The sequence below is a fragment of the Phyllobates terribilis genome, unplaced genomic scaffold, assembly GCF_046119375.1.
Source record: "Phyllobates terribilis strain yellow unplaced genomic scaffold, ASM4611937v1 Scaffold_11__3_contigs__length_659146591, whole genome shotgun sequence".
Taxonomy (NCBI): domain Eukaryota; kingdom Metazoa; phylum Chordata; class Amphibia; order Anura; family Dendrobatidae; genus Phyllobates; species Phyllobates terribilis.
Genome location: NW_027362771.1, coordinates 220,833,008 through 220,857,734, shown reverse-complemented (window position 1 = coordinate 220,857,734; position 24,727 = coordinate 220,833,008). Strand labels below are relative to the sequence as shown.

The following is a 24,727-nucleotide window of genomic DNA, read 5'->3' as shown; positions in this document are numbered from 1 at the left end:
GCTCCATAACTATTGTTTCTTATTTCAACAATGTCTTCATTGTTGCTCCTTCTAGAGAAGAGCTTTTAGATTTTCCAAAGATAAAGTTGTTTATCAATCCTTGGACTGGATTATTGACTGGGAGAAATCAGATCTGTTCCCAAACTCAAGAAGACTCAACATCTGACACAAAACCTTTAGGGTGTGTGCCCACAATGAGTAATACTAGCATTCTGGACGCAGCTGCTTTTTTCACTGCTTCCAAAACGCTGCTTTGTACAGTACAAGCACAGTGAATGGGAATAACAGAAATCTCATTCCCACTATGCTTTTTTATGTTGCATAAGATCACTTGTGGTGCAGATTTCCAAGCCGCAGCATGTCAATGTCCCTTGTGGGAACGCTCAGTCTTGTGTGCGGAATTTCCTCATAGACTTGCATTAGATGGGGAAAATCCGCAGTAAAATAAAAAGCTCATGTGTTGTAAGTGCATTAACGCTGGTGTTTTTAGCCTGGTTTAACCTAATAAATGAATAATTTAAAAAAATGACGTGGGGTGCCCCATATAAGCCCATACAGCTGTGGACTTATATTATAAGGCTAGGAAGATCCCTGCTTATTGGAGCCTTTCCAGACTAAAAATAAAAGCCCGCAGGCACCCCAGAATTGGCGCATCACATGAGATGAGCCAATTCTGGCACTTTGCCTTTCTCTTCCCGATTGCCCTGGTCCGGTGGCAATCGGGGAATGGTAGATGGGGTTGATAACAGCTGTGTTTTGTCAAAAATCATAGCTGGCATCAATCCCTGGGGTTAATAATAGAGAGGTGTCTATCAGATAAAAAATAAAAAAAACCTTGCAGGTCTGCAGTAATTCACCGAATCCGATGTAGTCCAGAAATGGATATCTGAAATACATGAAAAGACAGAAATAAACAGTCCCTCGTTCACCGATTTATTTGTAAAAATGTTCCCAGGAAGCTTCGATGTAGTCCACGTTCCCCGAATCTTGCTCCGGCGACTGTGAATAGCAGTAAAGTGACCGCTATTCACAAGCACTGAGTAGTGACTGTAATACTGTAAGGGTTGTTTGTATTTAAGTGGTGTAATTTACTGGGTGGGTTTTTGTATACAGGTCCCTCAAAGGCACTTAAGAATTGAGTTGTTCCCTAAAAAAATAAGTTTCTGCAAGTTCATTGAAATTTTTAAAAATTATTTCTAAACTTATAAGCCTTCTAATGTCCCCCCCAAAATAAGTGGATGTGCAAAAATGGATGCCAACAAAGTAAACATATGGCATATGTCATTTATAAACTATTTTGTCTGCTATGACTTTGTTTTTTTGGGCAGTCACATTAAAAGTTTGGAAAGTGCAATATTTTTCTTACATTTTTTTCAAAAATGTAAGATTTTTGTATAATAAATTTAAGACATATTGACCTAAATTTACTATTAACATAAAGTACAATATGTCATGAAAAAACACTCTCCAAAGCAGAGGGCGGAAGTAATAACATTCCAAAGTTATTGCTATATAAAATGACACATACCAGATTTTTGGTCTTTAGAATTTTGATGATTTGATAAAGATATATAAAATGTAGACATAGGCTTAGGTGGTATGTATGTACTCTGCACGTGTTAAACTTTTATTTTAAGGAACTGTGTTGTTTCTGTTTGAGTCACACTATTAGCCACTCATATCAATTTGCTTGCCCATTTTACAAAAAACTTCACTTTGTTACAAAATTGCATGAAGGTGCCTGGGTGTATAAAGCTCTGAGTGGCATTTTGACCATGTGGCAGGTGTCTACTTTCAGAAAATATTTAGGTAATGGGGGTTAATATAATTTTTTTGTAATTTTGGCTTTACAGTTAGGTCCATATATATTTGGACAGAGACAACATTTTTCTAATTTTGGTTCTAGACATTACCACAATGAATTTTAAACAAAACAATTCAGATGCAGTTGAAGTTCAGACTTTCAGCTTTCATTTGAGGGTATCCACATTAAAATTGGATGAAGGGTTTAGGAGTTTCAGCTCCTTAACATGTGCCACCCTGTTTTTAAAGGGACCAAAAGTAATTGGACAGATTAAATAATTGTAAATAAAATGTTCATTTCTAGTACTTCGTTGAAAACCCTTTGTTGGCAATGACTGCCTGAAGTCTTGAACTCATGGACATCACCAGACGCTGTGTTTCCTCCTTTTTGATGCTCTGCCAGGCCTTCACTGCGGTAGTTTTCAGTTGCTGTTTGTTTGTGGGCCTTTCTGTCTGAAGTTTAGTCTTTAACAAGTGAAATACATTCTCAATTGGGTTGAGATCAGGTGACTGACTTGGCTATTCAAGAATATTCCACTTCTTTGCTTTAATAAACTCCTGGGTTGCTTTGGTTTTATGTTTTGGGTCATTGTCCATCTGTAGTATGAAACGACGACCAATCAGTTTGACTGCATTTGGCTGGATCTGAGCACACAGTATGGCTCTGAAGACATCAGAATTCATTTGGCTGCTTCTGTCCTGTGTCACATAATCAATACACACTAGTGACCCAGTGCCACTGGCAGCCATGCATGCCCAAGCCATCACACTGCCTCCGCCGTGTTTTACAGATGATGTGGTATGCTTTGGATCATGAGCTGTACCATGCCTTTGCCATACTTTTCTCTTTCCATCATTCTGGTAGAGGTTGATCTTGGTTTCATCTGTCCAAAGAATGTTCTTCCAGAACTGTGCAGGCTTTTTTAGATGTTTTTTTAGCAAAGTCCAGTCTAGCCTTTTTATTCTTGATGCTTATGAGTGGCTTGCACCGTGCAGTGAACCCTCTGTATTTACTTTCATGCAGTCTTCTCTTTATGGTAGATTTGGATATTGATACGCCTACCTCCTGGAGAGTGTTGTTCACTTGGTTGGCTGTTGTGAAGGGGTTTCTCTTCACCATGGAGATTATTCTGCGATCATCCACCACTGTTATCTTCCATGGGCGCCCAGGTCTTTTTGCATTGATGAGTTCACCAGTGCTTTCTTTCTTTCTCAGGATGTACCAAACTATAGATTTTGCCACTCCTAATATTGTAGCAATTTCTCGGATGGGTTTTTTCTGTTTTTGCAGCTTAAGGATGGCTTGTTTCACCTGCATGGAGAGCTCCTTTGACCGCATGTTTACTTCACAGCAAAACCTTCCAAATGCAAGCACCACACCTCAAATCAACTCCAGGCCTTTTATGTGCTAAATTGAGAATGACATAACGAAGGGATTGCCCACCCCTGTCCATGAAATAGCCTTGGAGTCAATTGTCCAAATACTTTTGGTCCCTTTAAAAACAGGGTGGCACATGTTAAGGAGCTGAAACTCCTAAACCCTTCATCCAATTTTAATGTGGATACCCTCAAATGAAAGCTGAAAGTCTGAACTTCAACTGCATCTGAATTGTTTTGTTTAAAATTCATTGTGGTAATGTCTAGAACCAAAATTAGAAAAATGTTGTCTCTGTCCAAATATATATGGACCTAACTGTATTTGTATACTTCAAAGGGGCGAAAATGTTATGGCTATCAGAGACACAAAGTGTCAAGAAACCCAGGGCTGTGAAAAAAGTTAAAGACCTCCTACTAAGATGAATAACCAGTCTGATCTGCAAATCACATGTTCCAGTGCAAGAAGAGCCAAGTACATCCAATATATTGTTTTTGAGAAAATAATCAGGATAAGTAATTTTACTCATTTAAATCCCTGCTCATTCTATACTTAATAGTCATGTGGGCGGTCATATTCAGTGATGGCTTGAATAGGGCAGCTTTCTGGATTCCAAAACATAAAGTAGTGGGGATTTTAATTGAAAAAAATACAAGTTATACTGAATGTTGGCCCTAAAAAAGTGCATATCAACATTCTCCCATTGCAGTCAATGTGACAGGTTCACTTATTTTGACTGTTCATAACCGGTCATGCTCAGATAAATTCAGTTTCTGTGTCTTATATCATTAGATGCTGTACATTTTATATGCAGCAAAATGTTACATCTACTAGTTGTCATTATGTTGTACTGATTGCCTTACTCCAGTATACTTAACAGTTTCTACTTTATTAATGTGTACATAAAATATCTCAGACTGAATCCAAAAGGTGATTTTAGTATTTCCAGTGCTTGCGTTATTATTCTTCACTGTTGTGTATAATATGTAGTAAAGTGAACGCAGCTGGTATGATGTCATTTCCTTACATCCTCTACTGGCAGTGCGCATAGTAAAGCCTTGCCATACTCCTCTTCTATTACACTAACAGGTTTCAGGTTTGCAAAAACATGAAAAAAAGTTAATGCAAAATCATCTATCGATATACTTGACAACAACAATCCTTACATTCATCATAGCATACCGGCAAGGAACAAAGATATCTCTCGAAAAATGCCCCACTAGCACCTCCTATATTCATATACCTACAACTTTTTATTAATCCAGTCTAATATTGATTTCACATTAGAAATGAAAATATTTTGCAAATTCCCATGTACACAAACCCAAAGTTAGAAATTGAGAGACTTTTCGGATGGTGTTTCCAAGTTTCCATCCCATTTACCTTCTCAGTAGTAGAGGGAAACAGTCAATTTGGCACTGCTGGAGAGTATGCAGGAGTAAGAAGCATCAAGACAGACTCTTTATTGCATACATGTTTCACCGCCTCCACCAGGTACTTTACCCAACCACTGTGATCAATAACTAATGGATGCTGATTGTTCTTTACCCCATAGACTTTAACAGACTAAAGAAAAATATCTTAAAAATTATATCAAGTGGAAATATTTGCTTCTATATTTAGTTTCCTTTTTGTGCAACTTGTTCTGTTTTCCGTTCCCACGTCTTAGTTTGCTTGCTTTTGTAAAGTGTTGTGCATGGTGAAAAGACAAAACATATCTTAGTAACCACCAATACACCTTTTTAGGCAATAGCGGTCAATAGCGATCCCCTTTGGATTCCTTCTGAGTGGGTGTCAGTTGTATAGAGTTACCATATTTAGTAAACGGATCACTGTATCTAGAGTAAGGCTAAAACACAAAAAATTACATTTTTTTTTTAATTATGCACTATAATAAAGGTACTCATGAATTCAAATTCAACTGACTCTTTAATATTTAGTGTTTCTTAGATTCTGCTAGATCCATGTGCCTAAATAAAGCAGCCAATGCAAATCTGATCATTTAAGCAATGAGAGCAATATGGTTTCATTCCTTAGGAACCTTGTATTCCAATTACGAGGATATCATTCATACATGTTAACCATAGAGCAATCTTAGTGATACATAAATTCTGCCAGCCTCTATAAGAACACTATCGTATCCTCCCACCAGCCCAGGTACAGATTGGCATTTGATGGTGTATGTAGACTCACCATCATGGTGCTCATAACCAGCTTTGTGGGTGACCCCTCTTGTATTCTTGTTGAAATGCAGATTCTTAAACAGGAACATAATTTGTGTATACAGTACATGTTACAAATGTTCCACAGGATATGTGATAAGTCCAATCACGATGACAGAGGTCCCCGAGCTTCCTGCAAATGGAGTGGTAGAACACACATGTGGCCACCACTCCATTTATTGTCTGAAATATAGCTCTCAAATATGTAGGCATAAATTGATAGTTAACATGAAAACAAGAAACTGTGATATAAAGAATACCGCATTGGCTTATCCTTTCTGTAAATATTCAAGAACCCCCACTTTTACCAACATATCTGTCAACTAAGCTAAGAGATAGGATTCAACAGGAGTGGAGAGAAAATATCAACTTTAACACTTAACGACAACCGATACGCATTAAAACGGCAGCCACTAAAGGGTCTTATTCCGTCATTGCCGTTTTAAAACGGCGATCGGGAATAAGGGTATAGCACCTCCCAGAGTCGGAAAATCTGCTACCGATGGTAGCTGAGACCCTGGAGAATATGATCAGGGCTGGATTTTCCTGTCCCCGATCACGTGATCGCCGTAATTCAGTGAATACCGGAGATTGACAGGAAAAAAAAAACTGTGCCCAGTATTAAAATCATTTCTCTCTTCTGACATGATATACATGTCAAAGGAGAGAGAAATAATGTCCCCCGAGTTCCTCCTGGTACCTCCGCCATCCCCCAGTCCCTCCTGCGCCATCCCCAGGACCTCTGCGTCATCTTCCTGAAAAAAAAATGGCGAACACATGTGCAGTTCGCCAGCTGAGATCTCCTGGCCCGTGATAGACCCTATCACAGTGATAAAAAGCCAAAAAATAGTAAATCAAATCCCCCTTTGTCATCCCCTTAGTTAGATAAAAATGATGAAATTATTTTTAAATTTTTTTCGATTCTTTGCCATTGGAGTTAGGGTTTGGGTTAAGGTTGTGATAGGGTTGTGTTAGGGTTGGGGTTGTGTTAGGGTGGGGGTTGGGGCTAGGGTTTAGGTTAGGGTTGGAGTTAGGATTGGGGGTTTTTCAAAAGTAAAAAAAAAAAATAACGATGTGGCGACTAGTGTTGAGCGCAAGTGCTTGCTACTCGAGTTTGCATCGGGTGCTCCCAGTTACTCGAATGGCATGCTCGTGTGCCCACCCCACATGTTTTGCGGCTTTTAGACTGCCAAAAAAAACACGCGGGAATTTCCTGCCATACACGGGCCATCCTAGCATTTTTGGGGGGTATCTAACAACCGCGAAACATGCGGGATGGGGACTCGAGCATGTCACTCGAGCACCCTGTGATACTTGGTGCATACCCACACACCTGATGCAAACTCAAGTAGCGAGCACTTGCGTTCAACACTAATGATGACATATTCAATATGATGTCCTAATGTTATCAAATTCTGTGTAGTACCTTTGGGTTCAAAATTCTCATTATACCCCTTGATAAAATCCGTGAGGGGCGTAGTTTCCAAAATGGGGTCAGTTGTGGGGTGTTTCTGCTGTTTAGGCACCTTAGGGGCCCTGCAAATGCTACATGGTGCCCACCGTCTCTTTCAGTCAAATTTGTGTTCCAAAATTCAAATATTGCTCCTTCCTCTCCAAGCCCTGCGATTAGTCCAAACATAACTTTTTGACTACATGTGGGGTATCGCCACGCTCGTAAGAAAAATTTGGGGTTAAAGCAAGATTTTTGTGAAATAAATGTACTTTTTCATTATGACGACCTAATGTTGTCAAATTCTGTCGTACCTGTGGTTTCAAAATGCTTACTATACCCTTGGATATAATCCTTGAGGGGTGTAGTTTGCAAAATGGTGTCACTTGTGGAGGGGTTTCCACTCTTTAGGCACATCAGGGGCTCTCCAAAGACAACATGGTGTCTGCTCTCAATTCCAGCCAATTTTGCGTTCAAAAAGTCAAACGGTGCTCCTTCCTTCTGAGCCCTGCCGTGCAGCCAAACAGTAGTTTCCCCCACATATATGGGGTATCGGCTTGCTCAGGAGCAAATTTTGGTGTCCATTTTCTTTTGTTACTCTTGTGAAAATAAAAAAAATTTGGGTTAAAGTAAAATTTTTGTGAAAAAAAGTTGAATGTTCATTTTTTCCTTCCACATTGCTTCAGTTCCTGTAAAGCACCTGAAGAGTTAATAAACTTCTTGAATGTGGTTTTGAGCACCATGAGGGTGCAGTTTTTAGAATGGTGTCACTTTTGGGTATTTTATGTCATATAGACCCCCCAAAGTCACTTCAAATGTGATGTGGTGCTTAAAAAATTGGTTTTGAAATGTTTAAAGTGTAAAGTACACATGTGGGAAATGCTATTTATTAACTATTTTGTGTGAGATAACTCTCTGATTTAAGGACATAAAAATTAAAAGTTTGAAAATTGTGAAATCTTCCAAATTTTCACCAAATTTCTGATTTTTTTCACAAATAAACACAAGTCATATCAAACAAATTTTACCACTGTCATTTATTTATTTTACTCACTTATATAGCGCCATTAATTCCGCAGTGCTTTACATACATTATCGTCGCTGTCCCCATCGGGGCTCATAAACTAAATTCCTTATCAGTATGTCTTTGGAGTGTAGGAAGAAACTGGAGAACCCAGAGGAAACCCACGCAAACACGGGGAGAACATACAAACTCCTTGCAGATGCTGTTCTTTGTGGGATTTGCTAACCACTGAGCCACCATGAAGTACAATGTTATGAAAAAACTATCTTACAATCTGTGGGATCTGTTGAAGCTTTCAAAAGTTATTACCACATAAAGTGATACTGGTCAGAATTGTAAAATTTGGCTTGGTCATTAAGGTCAAAATTGGCTTCGTCACTAAGGGGTTAAATGAGCAAGAGACGGAAAAACACTCAAAAGCAAAGATTAGAATAATTTTGATAATTTAAACTGCAAAATATTTAAAGGGTTATCCAGGACTTTTTTATTTTTAACTATGGGCAAACTACCTGCCTGTTCTATCTGGCATCAGCTCAGTGCGGTCATGGCTCAAAGGTGTCAATAGAGCAGCTCTTCCTCTTCCAGGGTTCTCTGTCAAAAGGGCGTGACTGCTAACATCATGCTGATTGACAGGTACCTTCCTGCAGGCATACTGTCGATCACCCTGACATCAGCAGTCATGCCCTGTCAACAGAGCAGAGTGGAAGAGAAGCAGCTGATCTATCATTTTCTGCTGGTGATTCAGCTGCTACACATCAACAGAGCAGCTCTTTTTCTTCCTGGCTGCTCTGTCAATGGGGTGTTACTGCCGACGTCATGCTGATTCACAGTTGGTTCCCTGCAGTTAGGCACCTGGGAGCTAGCTGTCAATCGGCATGATGTCGGCTGTCACTCCCCATCAACAGAGCAGCCAGAAAGAAGAGCTTCTCTGTTGACGTGGAGCAGCTGAATCATCAACAGCACAGAATCTGCTGCTCTGTCAATGTGACGTCACTGGAAGCTGCTGAATCGCCGGCAAGAGTGATCTGTGACCACTCTGTGCTTGTGGAGATTGACAGCGGGCAGGTGGATACCTGCCTGTTAATACGTATGCTCATAGTAAAAAAAATAGTCCCAGATAGCCCCTTTAAGCGGGTTGTCCAGAACAGGACAACCCCTTCTTAAATGCTCCAGTGCTTCAAATAAAAAAACATACTCATTTCCTGGACCATCGATGATGGCACTATATTATGTGTGTGAGCACTGCTGCCTATCAGCGGACACTAAGGTTCTGCACCCATCACTGTTTGTGTCATTACAGTTTATGGCTAATGGATTCTGTCTGAATCCCATTTTTCATGTATTCAGAAGAAAACCTTGAATGCACTACAAAGCCGTAGCATGAACGGATTCTTATATTTGTGCTGTGCCATTCCTATTATTCCATCTGAATATTAATGAATAAATTGACACGGGGTGTTTTATTTTCCACTTGTCAGAGGGGTGTGTCCCTACACATTCAGCTCATTTATTCCATACATGTATACAAGAGGAACTTGTCAACTCTGTCAGAGGCCACAGGCTCAAAAATCTACCCCGGACAGTCTTGGCACATGCCACTCTGGCTGACAGATTCCAGAGGAACCCCGACCTTTATCCTTAAACCCCTGTAAAGGGATCTGGTCTTACAACGGGGTCCACAGAATGGCTGCCGGCTGAAGAAGTGAACCAGAGATGAGAGGTCGTCACACAGGGTCAATACCAAGAAGTCACATCAGGGATAAAATCAGGAGGCAAGCTGGTAGACCAAATACAAGCGGAGGTCAAACAACAGAATATGCAAAATAGCACACAGGAGCAAGAAATCACAGAGACATGTCTAGCTGAAACTAACTAAATAACTAGCAGCTAGAGACTGTTTGCTGGGATCTATAATATAACGGGAGATGCATGTCTCTGTCTGAAGCCTTTATAGACTGCGCAAGCGCGACACGCCTGCGCAGTCTGGCTCCAGACAGAAGAACGCATGGAGCCGTTACAGGTAAGAGGAGTGTATGGCGCCGGAGATCGCAGTATGCGTAGACACTGAATGCATACCGCAATCTCCGGCGCCATACTTACTTGACTGGGAGGAGCGTTGCCGCGGCTCCTCTCTTCGCTGGAGACCGGGGCAGGAGTGAGGCGTCGGAATCGGCACATGCGCATAGGGCTATCCGGTGCCATTTTACTGAAGACATATTTGCAGTGTGTCTTCAGCAAAATGGCGCCGGACAAGGCCGTATGGGCATGCGCGTTCTCCGGTGCCACACTCCTCCCCCGGCCTCTGGCAGAACAGGACACAGCAGGGGAAGAAAGGTGAGTATAAGTGTTTATTTTTTTGCATGTGTGTGCAGCGTGAAAGGGATGAGGGGTGCCATACATACCAGGATTGGGGGGTGAGGGGGCCACACATACCAGGATTGGGGGGTGAGGGGACCATGCATACCAGGATTGGGGGGTGAGGGGACCATGCATAACAGGATTGTGGGGTGAGGGGATTATGCATACCAGGATGAGGGGTACCACACATACCAGGATTGGGGGGTGAGGGGACCATGCATACCAGGATTGGGGGGTGAGGGGACCATGCATACCAGGATTGGGGGGTGAGGGGTACCACACATACCAGGATTGGGGGTGAGGGGACCATGCATACCAGGATGAGGGGTACCACACATACCATTATTGGGGGGTGAGGGGACCATGCATGCCAGGATTGGGGGGTGACAGGACCATACATACCAGGATTGGGGGTGAGGGGACCATGTACACCAGGATTGGGGGGTGACGGGTACCACACATACCAGGATTAGGGGGTGAGGGGACCATGCATACCAGGATGAGGGGTACCACACATACCAGGATTGGGGGGTGATGGGACCATGCATAGCAGGATTGGGGGGTGAGGGGACCATGCATACCAGGATTGGGGGGTGAGGGGACCATACATACCAGGACTGGGGAGTGAGGGGCCATGCATACCAGGATTGGGGGGTGAAGGGTGCCATGCATACCAGAATAGCGATGATGGGTACCATACATACAAGGATAGGAATGCGGGGTACCATGCATACTAGGATGATGGATGGGGTGCCATGCATACCAGGATGAGGGGTATCATGCATACCAGAATAGGTATGAGGGGTACCATGCATACCAGGATAAGGGATTGGGTGCCATGCATACCAGGATAGGGATGAGGGTGCCATGCATACTAGGATGAGGAATGGGGTGCCATGCATACCAGGATGAGGGGTACCATACATACCAGGATAGGGATGAGGGGTATGATACATACCAGGATGAGGGATGGGGTGCCATGCATACCAGGATTGGGGGATGAGTGATGCCATGCATACCAGGATGAGGGATTGGGTACCATAAATACCAGGATTGGGGGATGAGGAGTGCCATACATACCAGGATAAGGGATATGGTGCCATGCATACCAGGATGAGGAATGGGTTGCCATGCATACCAGGATTGGGGGATGAGTGGTGCCATGCATACCAGGATGAGGGATTGGGTACCATACATACCAGGATTGGGGATGAGGGGTGCCATGCATACCAAGATTGGGGATGAGGGGTGCCATGCATACCAGGATTGGGGGTGAGGGGTGCCATGCATACCAGGATTGGGATGAGGGGTGCAATATATACCAGATTTGAATGAGGGGTGCCATGCATACCAGGATTGGGGATGAAAAGTGCCACGCATACCAGGATAGGGGATGAGGGGTACCATGCATACCAGGATAGGGGATGAGGGGTACCATGCATACCAGGATTGGGGATGAGGGGTGCCATGCATACCAGGATTGGGGATCAGGGGTGCCATGCATACCAGGATTGGGGATCAGGGGTGCCATGCATACCAGGATTGTGGATGAGGGAGCCATGCATACCAGGATTGGGGATGAGGGAGCCATGCATACCAGGATTGGGATTGAGGGGGCCATACATACCAGGATAGGGATGTGGGGGGGCCATGCATACCAGGATGAGGGGCCATGCATACCAGGACAGGAATGAGGGGTACCATGCATACTAGGATAGGGATGTGGGGGGCCATGCATAACAGGATTCGGATGAGGGGCCTTGCATACCAGGATAGGGATGAGGGGTACCATGTATACCAGGATAGGGATGAGGGGTACCATGTATACCAGGATTGGGGATGAGGGGCCCATGCATACCAGGATTGGGTATGAGGGAGCCATGCATACCAGGATTGGGGATGAGGGGTGCCATGCATACCAGGATTGGGTATGAGGGAGCCATGCATACCAGGATTGGGGATGAGGGAGCCATGCATACCAGGATTGGGGATGAGGGGTGCCATGCATACCAGGACTGGGGATGAGGGGTGCCATGCATACCAGGATTGGGGTTGAGGGGTGCCATGCATACCAGGATTGGGGATGAGGGGTGCCATGCATACCAGGATTGGGGATGAGGGGTGCCATGCATACCAGGATAGGGATGTGGGGGGGCTATGCATACCAGGATTCGGTTGAGGGGCCATGCATACCAGGATAGGAATGAGGGGTACTATGCATACCAGGATGAGGTATGGGGTGCCATGCATACCAGTATAGGGATGAGGAGTGAATTGCTTGTCAGGATGTGGGTGAGGGGCCCATGCATACTAGGATGAGGGATACCATACATACCAGGATAGGGATGAGGGATGGGGTACCATGCATACCAGGATGAGGTATGGTGTGCCCTGCATACCAGGATAGGGATGAGGAGTACCACACATACCAGGATTGGGGATGAGGGGTGCCACACATACCAGGATTGGGGGTGAGGGGTGCCATGCATACCAGGATTGGGGATGAGGGGTGCTATGCATACCAGGATTGGGGGTGAGGGGTGCCATGCATACCAGGATTGGGGGTGAGGGATGCCATGCATACCAGGATTGGGGGTGAGGGGTGCCATGCATTCCAGTATTGGGAGTGAAGGGTGCCATGCATACCAGGATAGGGATGAGGGGTGCCATGCATTACAGGATAGGGATGAGGGGTGCCATGCATACCAGGATTGGGGATGAGGGTGCCATGCATTACAGGATAGGGATGAGGGGTGCCATGCATACCAGGATAGGAATGAGGGGTACCATGCATACCAGGATAGGAATGTGGGGGCCATGCATACCAGGATTCGGATGAGGGGTCATGCATACCAGGATAGGGATGAGGGGTACCATGCATACCAAGATGAGGTATGGGGTGCCATGCTTAGCAGGATAGGGATGAGGAGTGCCATGCTTACTAGGATGGGGACTAGGGGTGCCATGCGTACCAGGATGTGGGTGAGGGGCCCATGCATACCAGGATTGGGGATTCCATACATACCAGGATAGGGATGAGGGATGGGGTACCATGCATACCAGGATGAGGTATGGGGTGCCATGCATACCAGGATAGGGATGAGGAATACCACACATACCAGGATTGGGGATGAGGGGTGCCACGCATACCAGGATTGGGGGTGAGCGGTGCCATGCATACCAGGATTGGGGGTGAGGGGTGCCATGCATACCAGGATTGGGGTGAGGGGTGCCATGCATACCAGGACTAGGGGTGAGGGATGCCATGCATACCAGGATTGGGGGTGAGGGATGCCATGCATACAAGGATTGGTGGTGAGGGATGCCATGCATACAAGGATTGGGGGTGAGGGGTGCTATGCATTCCAGTATTGGGAGTGAAGGGTGCCATGCATACCAGGATTGGGGTGAAGGGTGCCATGCATACCAGGATTAGGGGTGAGGGATGCCATGCATACCTGGATTGGGGGTGAGGGATGCCATGCATACCAGGATTGGGGATGAGGGAGCCATGCATACCAGGATTGGGGATGAGGGGTGCCATGCATACCAGGATTGTGTATGAGGGAGCCATGCATACCAGGATTGGGGATGTGGGAGCCATGCATACCCTGGATTGGGGATGAGGGGTGCCATGCATACCAGGACTGGGGATGAGGGGTGCCATGCATACCAGGATTGGGGATGAGGGGTGCCATGCATACCAGGATTGGGGATGAGGGGTGCCATGCTTACCATGATTGGGTATGAGGGAGCCATGCATACCAGGATTGGGGATGAGGGAGCCATGCATACCAGGATTGGGGATGAGGGGTGCCATGCATACCAGGACTGGGGATGAGGGGTGCCATGCATACCAGGATTGGGGATGAGGGGTGCCATGCATACCAGGTTTGCGGATGAGGGGTGCCATGCATACCAGGATTGGGGATGAGGGGTGCCATGTATACCAGGAATGGGGATGAGGGGTACCATGCATACCAGGATAGTGATGTTGGGGGGCTATACATACCAGGATTTGGTTGAGGGTCCATGCATACCAGGATAGGAATGAGGGGTACTATGCATACCAGGATAGGGATGTTGGGGGGCCATGCATACCAGGATGAGAGATGGGGTGACATGCATACCAGTATAGGGATGAGGAGTGCCATGATTACCAGGATGTGGGTGAGGGGCCCATGCATACTAGGATGAGGGATACCATACATACCATGATAGGGATGAGGGATGGGGTACCATGCATACCAGGATGAGGTATGGGGTGTCATGCATACCAGTATAGGGATCAGGAGTGCCATGCTTACCAGGATGTGGGTGAGGGGCCCATGCATACTAGGATGAGGGATACCATACATACCATGATAGGGATGAGGGATGGAGTACCATGCATACCAGGATGAGGTATTGTGTGCCATGCATACCAGGATAGGGATGAGGAGTACCACACATACCAGGATTGGGGATGAGGGGTGCCACACATACCAGGATTGGGGGTGAGGGGTGCCACACATACCAGGATTAGGGATGAGGGGTGCCATGCATTCCAGTATTGGGAGTGAAGGGTGCCATGCATACCAGGATAGGGATGAGGGGTGCCATGCATTATAGGATAGGGATGAGGGGTGCCATGCATACCAGGATTGGGGATGAGGGGGCCATGCATACCAGGATAGGGATGAGGGGTGCCATGCATACCAAGATAGGAATGTGGGGGGCCATGCATACCAGGATTCGGATGAGGGGCCATGGATACCAGGATAGAGATGAGGGGTACCATACATATCAAGAAGAGGTATGGGGTGCCATGCATACCAGGATAGGGATGAGGAGTGCCATGCTTACTAGGATGGGGCTAGGGGTGCCATGCATACCAGTATGTGGGTGAGGGGCCCATGCATACCAGGATGAGGGATTCCATACATACCAGGATAGGGATGAGGAGTACCACACATACCAGGATTGGGGATGAGGGGTGCCATTCATACCAGGATTGGGGGTGAGGGGTGCCATGCATACCAGGATTGGAGATGAGGGGTGCCATGCATACCAGGATTGGGGTGAGGGGTGCCGTGCATACCAGGATTAGGGGTGAGGGATGTCATGTATATCAGGATTGGGGGTGAGGGATGCCATGCATACAAGGATTGGGGGTGAGGGGTGCTATGCATTCCTGTATTGGGAGTGAAGGGTGCCATGCATACCAGGATTGGAGATGAGGGGTGCCATGCATACCAGGATTGGGGTGAGGGGTGCCGTGCATACCAGGATTAGGGGTGAGGGATGCCATGTATATCAGGATTGGGGGTGAAGAATACCATGCATACAAGGATTGGGGGTGAGGGGTGCTATGCATTTCAGTATTGGGAGTGAGTGAATGGTGCCATGCATACCAGGATAGGGATGAGGGGTGCCATGCATTACAGGATAGGGATGAGGGGTGCCATGCATACCAGGATAGGAATGAGGGGTGCCATGCATACCAGGATAGGATGATGGGGACAGGGTGGGGGCAGCACAAATACCAGGAGGGGGGCAGCACAAACCAGCATGGGAGACCATATGCCAATAAAAATGCTCACCACCCGGGCGTAGAACGGGTTCAATAGCTAGTTTATATATAAGGAGAACTGTCCATGGCTGCCAGCAGAGAGCTAATCACATTCCAGCTCACTGCAGCAAAACACAGGTGGACAGGAAAGGGATAACTTGTTCCAGCAACTAGTCTCCCACATGCTGCCAATGTTCAGCAGTAACCGTGGTGTTAGTGCGGCACCGCCTAGCAATCAGTGCAGGGGTTGCAGCAGTATGTTCAGACACAGATGTGATAAAACTGCAGACAGCTTTAAAAAAACATGATACAAAATTAGTCACGAAAAGAGACAAATCAGGAGAGCTAACAGATCCTTATTAACTTTATTAAATTATTCAAAGGTGTGTTTGTATCTAGTTTTCATAAATATTTACATTTGCACATAATTCTTTATTCAGTAAGCAGCGTAATGACAACTGAAACTTTCTTCCTAGAACGTTACAATGGAAATGTCATGAAAATGTGCAGCATGTGTAATCCAAACAGCAATGGCAGCTGTATTAACCAGACACAAAGCTCCTTTTCCAGCGAGCCTGTGCACACTTCTATTGGAAACATCTGGATGTAATTTAATTTCGGAGTAGAATAATAATAAAAGCAATACTCGATTTAAAGCTTGAAAGTTTGCGACTAGTTAGCAAATTCTTTCCTCGCTGACTTGTGGATAAACCCTAAACTGCATTATTATTATTATCCTGTAGTTCCTGTGCTGGGACAACCCCACCCAAAAAGAAAGCAAGTCTTTCATTTATGATGCCTGTGGTCCAAGAGCTGAGATATGTGTGTGTGTATGTGCAGTGTTTGTGCTAGTCTGGAGGGGTGCATACATCAGCAGCCCATCAGGGGATAGACCAGAAGGTCCTGCTAGCGGACAGAGAGGACTTTGGAAGTAAACTCTACATTTCCACTAAGCTGAAGATAGAGAGTAAACTTTGCCACGCTCAGCTATTTTTACTCCTACTGTAATATGGATACAGATGTGAAACACTTCTGCTTCTGAACCTCCCAGTTTGAGATGATGAAGGACACTCAACATACAGGTCCCATGCAAACTTAATGAAGTTGGAAGAGTTTGGAATACTTTATCATTTAAGAAAAGTTAACCTCTGCTGGGTCAAGTTTCTGCCTGACTGCGTATGCAGGGAAGATGGAAGCTGGGTGCTGATAATAGGGACCCATGCTTGATCACATCACTATGTTGTCTAAAAGAGGTCTAAGCGAAGTGGTGGAGTAGAGGACATGGGCTGGAGACGCAGGTATTGCCCTAGTCCAGTATTTATTGCTCTCTTTGTGGCACTATGTGTCTTCTATCAGTGCCTGTCTCTGTTTTGGAAAAGCACATCATGGACTAAGGATTGTGACATAAGGAGAAGTTTGGGTCTCCTGGAGGTTGCCACAAAGAACAAGGAATGCCTCTGTACGTGGAATAGCATAGTCACAAAGATAAAGAATGTGAGTGGACTGTCTTTTCATTTTAAGACACAGTAATGCTTGCTAATTTGTATTTTCGTTGCAGTTATCAGTTTTGTATCTTGCATGCTATTAAATGATTCTACATACAGTAAAGTAATTGGCTAGCTAAAGGGGTTGTCCTTGAAACAAAAAATGCATAAATACAATATCCCTGTAATGAATTTATGAATTTATATACAATAATTGCATGATAATTTTTAAGATTCACAAAGGTTCAATGATCTTATTATGTTATGCATCTTGTATAAAGCAGTTTTCATGTAAGGGTATGTGCACACACGTTGTGTTTTTTCTGCACGTTTTCTGCACCAAAATCTGCATGAAATCTGCTGATAACTTTTCTCTGGCAGGAGATTAGCTGCGTCAAAAACGCAGGTTTAGCTGCGTTTTTTGTTGCGTTTTTGCAGCGTTTTTTTCACTGTCCTTCTGTCTCTATTTAGTAATGCACATAAAGTTCTGTGAAAAAAAAAGAATCCCATTCTATTTTGCCATCAAAAACGCTGCAAATACGCAGCAAAATACGCAGGTGCGTTTTTTGGTGTGTTTTTGCTGCGTATTTGTAGCGTTTTTTCATCCCCCCATTACTTCCTATGGGTGAAAAAACGCTGAAAAAACGCTGAAAGAAGTGACATGTCTCTTCTTTCAGCGTTTTTCTAATCACTGAAAATACGCGGCAAACAAAAAGCAATATGTGTGAACAGAGAATTCTGGTTTCTCATAGACTTTGCTGGTACTGCAAGACGCAGCTGAAAATTTACATAAAAACCTGCAGCAAAATACGCAGCAAAACACAACATGTGTGCACTTACCCTAAGGATGATAACGTTTCTGTATTTTTTTTTTGCCTTTATTTTATTAAGCTCAGTTGAGTTAGGAACAGATATATTATTATCACTAGTATGCTTTGTATAAAAAGCATGTAAGGTGAATTGTTTAAAGGATGCAGAAGCGGACAAAGACAAAAGAGGGCCCCTGTGCAAACAATATATGGGCTCTTCGCAGTCCAATAGCTCTTCATAAAACACAATACCTCCTGCTTTGGCGGTTACGGTTGTCCCCTTACCTCTTGGGCCCATGTACGGCTGCACAGGTTGCACCAATGGCATGTTCACCCCCGGAAGGATTTCAAGCACAGCCCACTTCATGGTAGGAGCTCTGACTAGTTGCAGGAGATTTCAGATTTCAGGGGCAGTCCTGCCATTGCTAAGTAGAGTGTATGGAAAAATGTCAATCACGCTCATGGGGGGAGTGAGTATAGGAACCGAGCCAGGACTACTCTGGAGAAAGCGATGCCATGTCGGAATAGTCAATTTACATGTAGGATGTTCATACTGTAGGTTTGGCTACTGTAGGTTTAGTGCTGAGATTCATCTGACAGTTTGAGAATATGATTACAGATTGTCTTAACCTCTATGCTTAGCTAGTTCTCTGTCTGCTGAGCATACTCACTAACCTGCGCTACTGTGGGGTCAATGGCCTCGCAGCTGATAAACCACGCTAAAAATCACAGCAGTCAGAGTCTCCTAGCTACTGCACTCATGTCCCATTAAATCAAAATGTCAGTGTTGGTGTCGGTTATTGCATGTAGTCATGTCTAGAGATTATTTTCCACTTTTATGCTGTGTTACAAGACTATTGACTGAGAATGATAATAGTATTAAGGAAAAGCAGAGACATTTTCCAGCATAATCAGTCAGATTGCATCTTTTATTGTTGGTTGCTTTGGGTATCATGAGCATTTGTATTTGATTGAACTTGGATTCATCCAACCACAACTGTCACGGGTGTGTCAGGTATGACAGACAATCGTTCTGGATCCGGCTGTAGAAGGTCACTACGCTTGGCATTGCAGACACCTTCTTGATCCTCTCGTCTCTGTAGTATAGTTATATCCTTCTCCCTTTAAGACCCAGCAGCTACCTCCACCTTGTGCTGCACACTGATTGACACACTCTTGCTTGGTAGTTAAAGACTCTCAGTTTCTGCCAGAGTGCTGGCAGTCGGCTAGTCTCGTCTTTGGTGCCCTTGGAGGACAGTTGGCATTATCTCTCTGGTATCTGTTCAAGCTAAGTGTATCCCCTTTGTTTGTTTACCTTGTTGTCTTTAGTTTGTAGTGGGGCCCGACTAGTGCTCAACCCATCCCTTCCCTATCTAGGGCCAAGCTCTAGGGACATTCAGGGTTTAGGTTCCTTCTCGGCGATAGTAGCAGAACCTATATAGGGACGATAGGGTAGGCAAGGTGATATTAGATCTGCCTAGGGGTCTCCACTCCCCCTTTCCCTAGTTGTTCGGCTCCCTTCCCCCTCTTCCCGTCGTTGTACACTTATTCCTTCCCTCACGTTGCGTGACATTATCACCGGCCATGCATAAAAAAGAAAAAACAAACAAACCGGACACGTGTTTTTTTTGTGTGTGGTTTTTTTTTGGGGCTGTGGTTTTGTTTTTTTTCTTCTCCCTTGGTTCATGGATCCCATTGCAATGCTGGCAGAGCAGCTGCACAAGCTGTCTCTGGAGGTGACTGACCTCTGCTCTGAGGTTCAGTAGCAGCAGCGGCTGCAGGTCCCTAATGTTGGGGTCTCTGCGGGTAGGCTTGAACCTAAAGTTGCCCTCCTGGACAGGTTTTCAGGAGGTAGGGACAATTTTTTTGTGTTCAAGGAAGCTTGCAAATTGTATTTTAAACATTGTTCTTACTCCTCTTGAGATGAGGAGCAGCGAGTGGGGATTGTGATCTCGCTGTTGCAAGGTGATCCTCAATCCTGAGCTTTCTCTTTGCTGCAGGGTTCTGTTTGTCTCCAGTCAGTGGATGTTTTTTGGGGGCTCTAGCCCTCATCTATGATGATCTTGACCATATCTCCTTGGCTGAGTCTAGGCTGCGTCACCTTCAGCAGGGGAATCGGTCAGTGGAGACGTATAGCTCCGAATTCCGCAGATGGGCAACCGATACCAAATGGAATGACCTGGCTCTTAGAAGCCAATTTTGTCAGGGCCTTACTGAAAGATTGAACGATGCCTTGAAGGTGTATGAAACCCCAGGGGGCTTGGAGGCTGCCATGTCATTGGCTATACGTGTTGATAGACGCCTGCAAGATAGGTGGGTGAGAGGACCTTCTCCAGGGCCCTCTTTTCGGGGTAATGGCCTTTTGTCGGGGGGGTGGGGGTGCTCTGGGGGTGAACCAGTATTGGTGGAGGTGGAAGAACCCATGCAGAAAGGGGGTGCCTCTGCATCATATGTTTCCCCTGAGATCTACAAAAGAAGGGCGTGTGTTTTTTTGTGGAAAAAAGGCACAGTTTATTGGGGCCTGTACCTCCATTCCTAAGCAAAATGAAGACTTATTAACCCTTGGTAGTCTGGAGTTGGATAATCAGAGGGTGTATTTGTCGTCAACCTGCAGTTCTTGGTTTGTCCTGACAGCAGAGGTGGTGCTAGAGAGCAGGACTGAGAAAACTTCTGTGTTTGTAGACAGTGGAGCTGGAGTCAGCATGGTTGATGCTGAGTTTGTGAGAATTCATGGGCTTGCTTGCTGTACTGTAGCTAAGCCGATTGCTATTTTTGCCATCGACTCAGCGCCACTTGCACACAAAGCTCTGACTCAGATTGTACATAATGTAAGACTGAAGGTGGAGTCTGTTCATTGTGAGATAATTCCTTGTTACGTCTGGGGACGGCCTCCCCACTCCAATTGTACTTGGTCTATCGTGGTTGGTGAAACATAAGCCGATTGTGGATTGGCAATCCAGAGAGATTATTGCATGGGGAGATTACTGACATGAGAACTGTTTAAACATTTCCCTTTCTGCAGTCTCTACAGAGACCTTACCTGTGTTTTTATCTGATTTTGAGAACGTTTTTCCTGAGAAGGGGTGTCAGGATTTGCCTCCTCATCGTGCATATGACTGTCCTATTACCCTGACCCCCAGAACTAAACTACCAAAGTCCAGACTGTATAATCTTTCTGGCCCTGAGAGACAAGCCATGAAGGATTTCATTGCGGAAAGTCTAGAAAAGGGACATATCAGACCATCATCTTCGCCCCTGGTGGCAGGGTTCTTCTTCGCGAAAGATGGCGGTCTCCGTCCCTGTTAAGATTTCCAGGAATTGAATCAAATTACCATCCGAGATCCATACCCTCTTCCTCTGATTCCAGGTTGTGGGAGCTAAGGTATTCTGCAAGTTGCATTTAAGGGGAGCCTACAATCTTGTTAAAATCAGAGAAATGGATGAATGAAAAACAGCGTTCAATACCCCTGAGGGGCATTTCGAGAGTTTGGTTATGCCTTTTGGTCTGACCAATGCACCTACGGTGTTCCAGCATTTCATAAATTATATTTTCCATCATTTGGTGGGAGTTTTGTGGAGGTCTATCTGGATGATATTTTGGTTTACTCACCTGATTTTGAGATACATCGGGGGCATGTTAAACAGGTATTTCAGATACTAAGGGATAACAAACTATATGCCAAACTAGAAAAATGTGTTTTCGCTGTCCAGGAGGAGCAGTTTTCGAGGTACCTGTTGTCATCTTTGGGTTTTTGGATGGATCCGGAGAAGATCCGTGCTGTCCTTGATTGGGACCGTCCCGAGAATCTGAAGGCTTTACAGCGTTTTCTGGGCTTTACTAATTTTTACCAGAAATGTATCCAAAATTATTCGGTAATTGTGTGACCCCTCACTGACATGACAAGGAAGGGTCTGATTTTTCTAAATGGTCGAATGCCGCCCTGCAGGCTTTTCCCTCCCTAAAGAGTTGTTTTGCCACAGCACCTATACTCAGTCAACCCTATGTTTCTCAATCTTTTATCATTGAAGTTGATGTGTCGGAGGTGGGGATTGGGGCTGTGTTATCTCAGGGTCTGTCCCCAAGTAAATGGCATCCATGCGCTTTCTTTTCCTAGAAATTATCTTCAGCTGATAGAAATTATGACGTGGGAATAGGGAGCTTTTGGCGATTAGATTGGCGTTCGAAGAATGGCAACATTGGTTGGAGGGGGCTGTCCATCTTATTACTGTTATCACAAACCATAAGAACCTGTCATATCTTCAATCAGCTAAACGTCTCAACCCTAGGCAAGCCAGATGGTCCCTGTTTTTAACTAGGTTCAATTTTGTTGTCACTTTTCATCCAGGGGTCAAAAATGTCAAGGCAGATGCTTTGCCCTGGAGATTCCCTGGTGGCGGTGACCATGAGAACCCTGCCCCGATATTACAGAAGGGGGTAGTCATTTTGGCATTATATCCTGAACTGGAGGGTGAGGTTTTGGAAGCTCAGGGGATACCCTGCCTCCTGCCCTTCAGGAAGGTTATTTGTACCATCTAATCTGCGCCGCAAAGTAAATAAGGAACATCATAACTCTGTGCTTGCTGGGCATCCAGGTGGTAAGGCAATCGCGGACCTCCTGTCTCGTCATTTTTGGTGGCCAGGGTTGCATCGCCATGTGATTGAACACGTATCTGCTTGTAGTATTTGCGCGCGTTCTAAGGTTTCGCATACTCGTCTGTCTGGTACTCTTTTTCCGCTACCTATCCCTAGCAGGCCATGGACACACTTGTCCATGGATTTTATTACTGACCTACCGGTTTGTGCAGGCAAAACGGTGGTTTTGGTAGTTGTAGATAGGTTCAGTAAAGTGATTCACTTTGTCGTATTACCTGCACTTCCAAATGGCAAAACACTTGCTCAGGTGTTCATAAATAAGATTGTGAAGCTTCTGGGGGTTCCCTCCGATGTGGTGTCAGATCGGGGATCCCAGCTTTCCAAGTTCTGAAAGTCATTCTGTTCTTGAATGGGGGTGCAGCTGTCCTTTTCCTCTGCCTTCCACCCTCAGTCTAATGGATAGACCGAGCGCATCAATCAGAATTTGGAGACCTACCTCAGGTGTTTCATCTCCGAAAATCAGGAGGATTGGACATCCTACTTACCGCTGGCAGAATTTGCCATTAGTAATCATCGTCAAGAATCCACTGGTAGGTCACTGTTCTTTTGTGCATACGGTTACCATCCACAGTTTTAGTGGGGGAGGAGCTTCGGGAGTTCCTGAGGAGGAACGTTTAGCTTCATCGCTCTCCTCGATGTGCATGAGGTTCTGAGTAATTTAAAGATCATGGGAGACAGATATAAATGTATGGCTGACAGAAAACGCTTGCCAGGTCCGGACCTGAATGTGAATGACTTTGTGTGGTTGTCTTCCAAGTATAAGATTGAAAGTTCCGTCTTAGAAGTTGGGACCTAGGTTTATTGGTCCCTATAGAATAACCACCGTCATTAACCCAGCAGCGTTTCGTCTTGAGCTTCCTCAGGCCCTTAAGGTCCACAATGTTTTCCACAGGTCCTTACTCAAGAAATATGTGGAAGCTCTTGAGCCCTCACCTCTACTGCAGCCCCCAGTAATGGTTGATGGTAATCTGGAGTTTCAGATTTAGAGGATTGTAGGTTCTCATCTCCAACGTCGTTCTCTACAATACTTGGTGCACTGGAAGGGTTATGGTCCAGAGAGGAGGTGGGTTTCAGCATCAGAGGTGAAAGCGCCCAGGTTGCTTCATTTCCCAGCTCTTATCCTGAGAAACCTGATCCTGAGTGTTAGGAGGCCAATCGTAGAGGGAGGGTACTGTCACGGGTGTGTCAGATGTGACAGACAGTCGCCCTGCAGTTTATTGCAGAAGATCTCTTCGTTTGGCATTACAGACACCTTCTTAGCTGTTTTACTCTAAGATCCAGTGGCTACCTCCTTCCTGCTAACTGACACCCTGGCCTGGGTGTTTAAATAGTTTGCAGCAGGAAGGTGCCGGTGATACTCACGTTTTCCTGTGAATGCTTGGAGCTCTCATACTGCTATCTTCCTCTGTGGTGCTAGGAGGACGCTTGGAGTTATTTCTCTGAAGTTGGCTAAAGCTAAGCTACTTTCCCTCGTGTTTGTCTCCCTTGTTGTCTTTAGTCGTTAGTGGGGATCGACTAGTGCTCATTCCTCCTTCCCTATTCAGGGCTAAGTGCCAGGGAAATACAGGGTTTAGGTTCGCGTGCGGCGATTGATGAAGAATCAATATAGGAACGTTAGTGGAGACAGGGTGATATAAGATCAGCCTAGGAGGTCTCCACTCCTCCCTTTCACTAGAGTCTGGGCTCCCTTTTCCCCTTCCCTTTGTGTTGCACTTAGTCTTTCACACACCTTGCATGACAAGCAGCAGCTGTACTGGCTAGGGGCTGGCCGCGGTGTGCTGTAGCAGCTGACGTACTGGCTAGACACCGGCCGCGGTGAACAGTAGCAGCCGCTGTACTGGTTAGGGGTTTGCCGCTGTGCGCAGTAGCTGCAGATGTACTGGCTAGTGGCCGGCCGCGGCACTTTTGCACCCCGCTTCCTCTTTTGCTATGTAGCTGAGGTAACATGACCACCACCTCTTCCTCCAAATTGCCCACATCACTTGGATGGCCTTGAT

General features: G+C 45.4%; 1 protein-coding gene across 2 annotated transcripts in view; it reads left to right on the top strand.

Moving 5' to 3' along the window:
* The first annotated feature begins 16,471 nt into the window (after positions 1-16,471).
* CPED1 (cadherin like and PC-esterase domain containing 1) overlaps positions 16,472-24,727 on the top strand; it is a 581,247-nt gene continuing 572,991 nt past the window's right edge. Inside the window, exon 1 of one of the 2 annotated variants that reach the window (XM_073652067.1) lies at positions 16,472-17,277. In XM_073652067.1, the coding sequence (XP_073508168.1) occupies positions 17,065-17,277 (213 nt within the window). In that variant the 5' untranslated portion in view covers positions 16,472-17,064. The remainder of the gene's footprint in view (positions 17,278-24,727) is intronic. The other variant, XM_073652068.1, reaches the window with a different exon arrangement.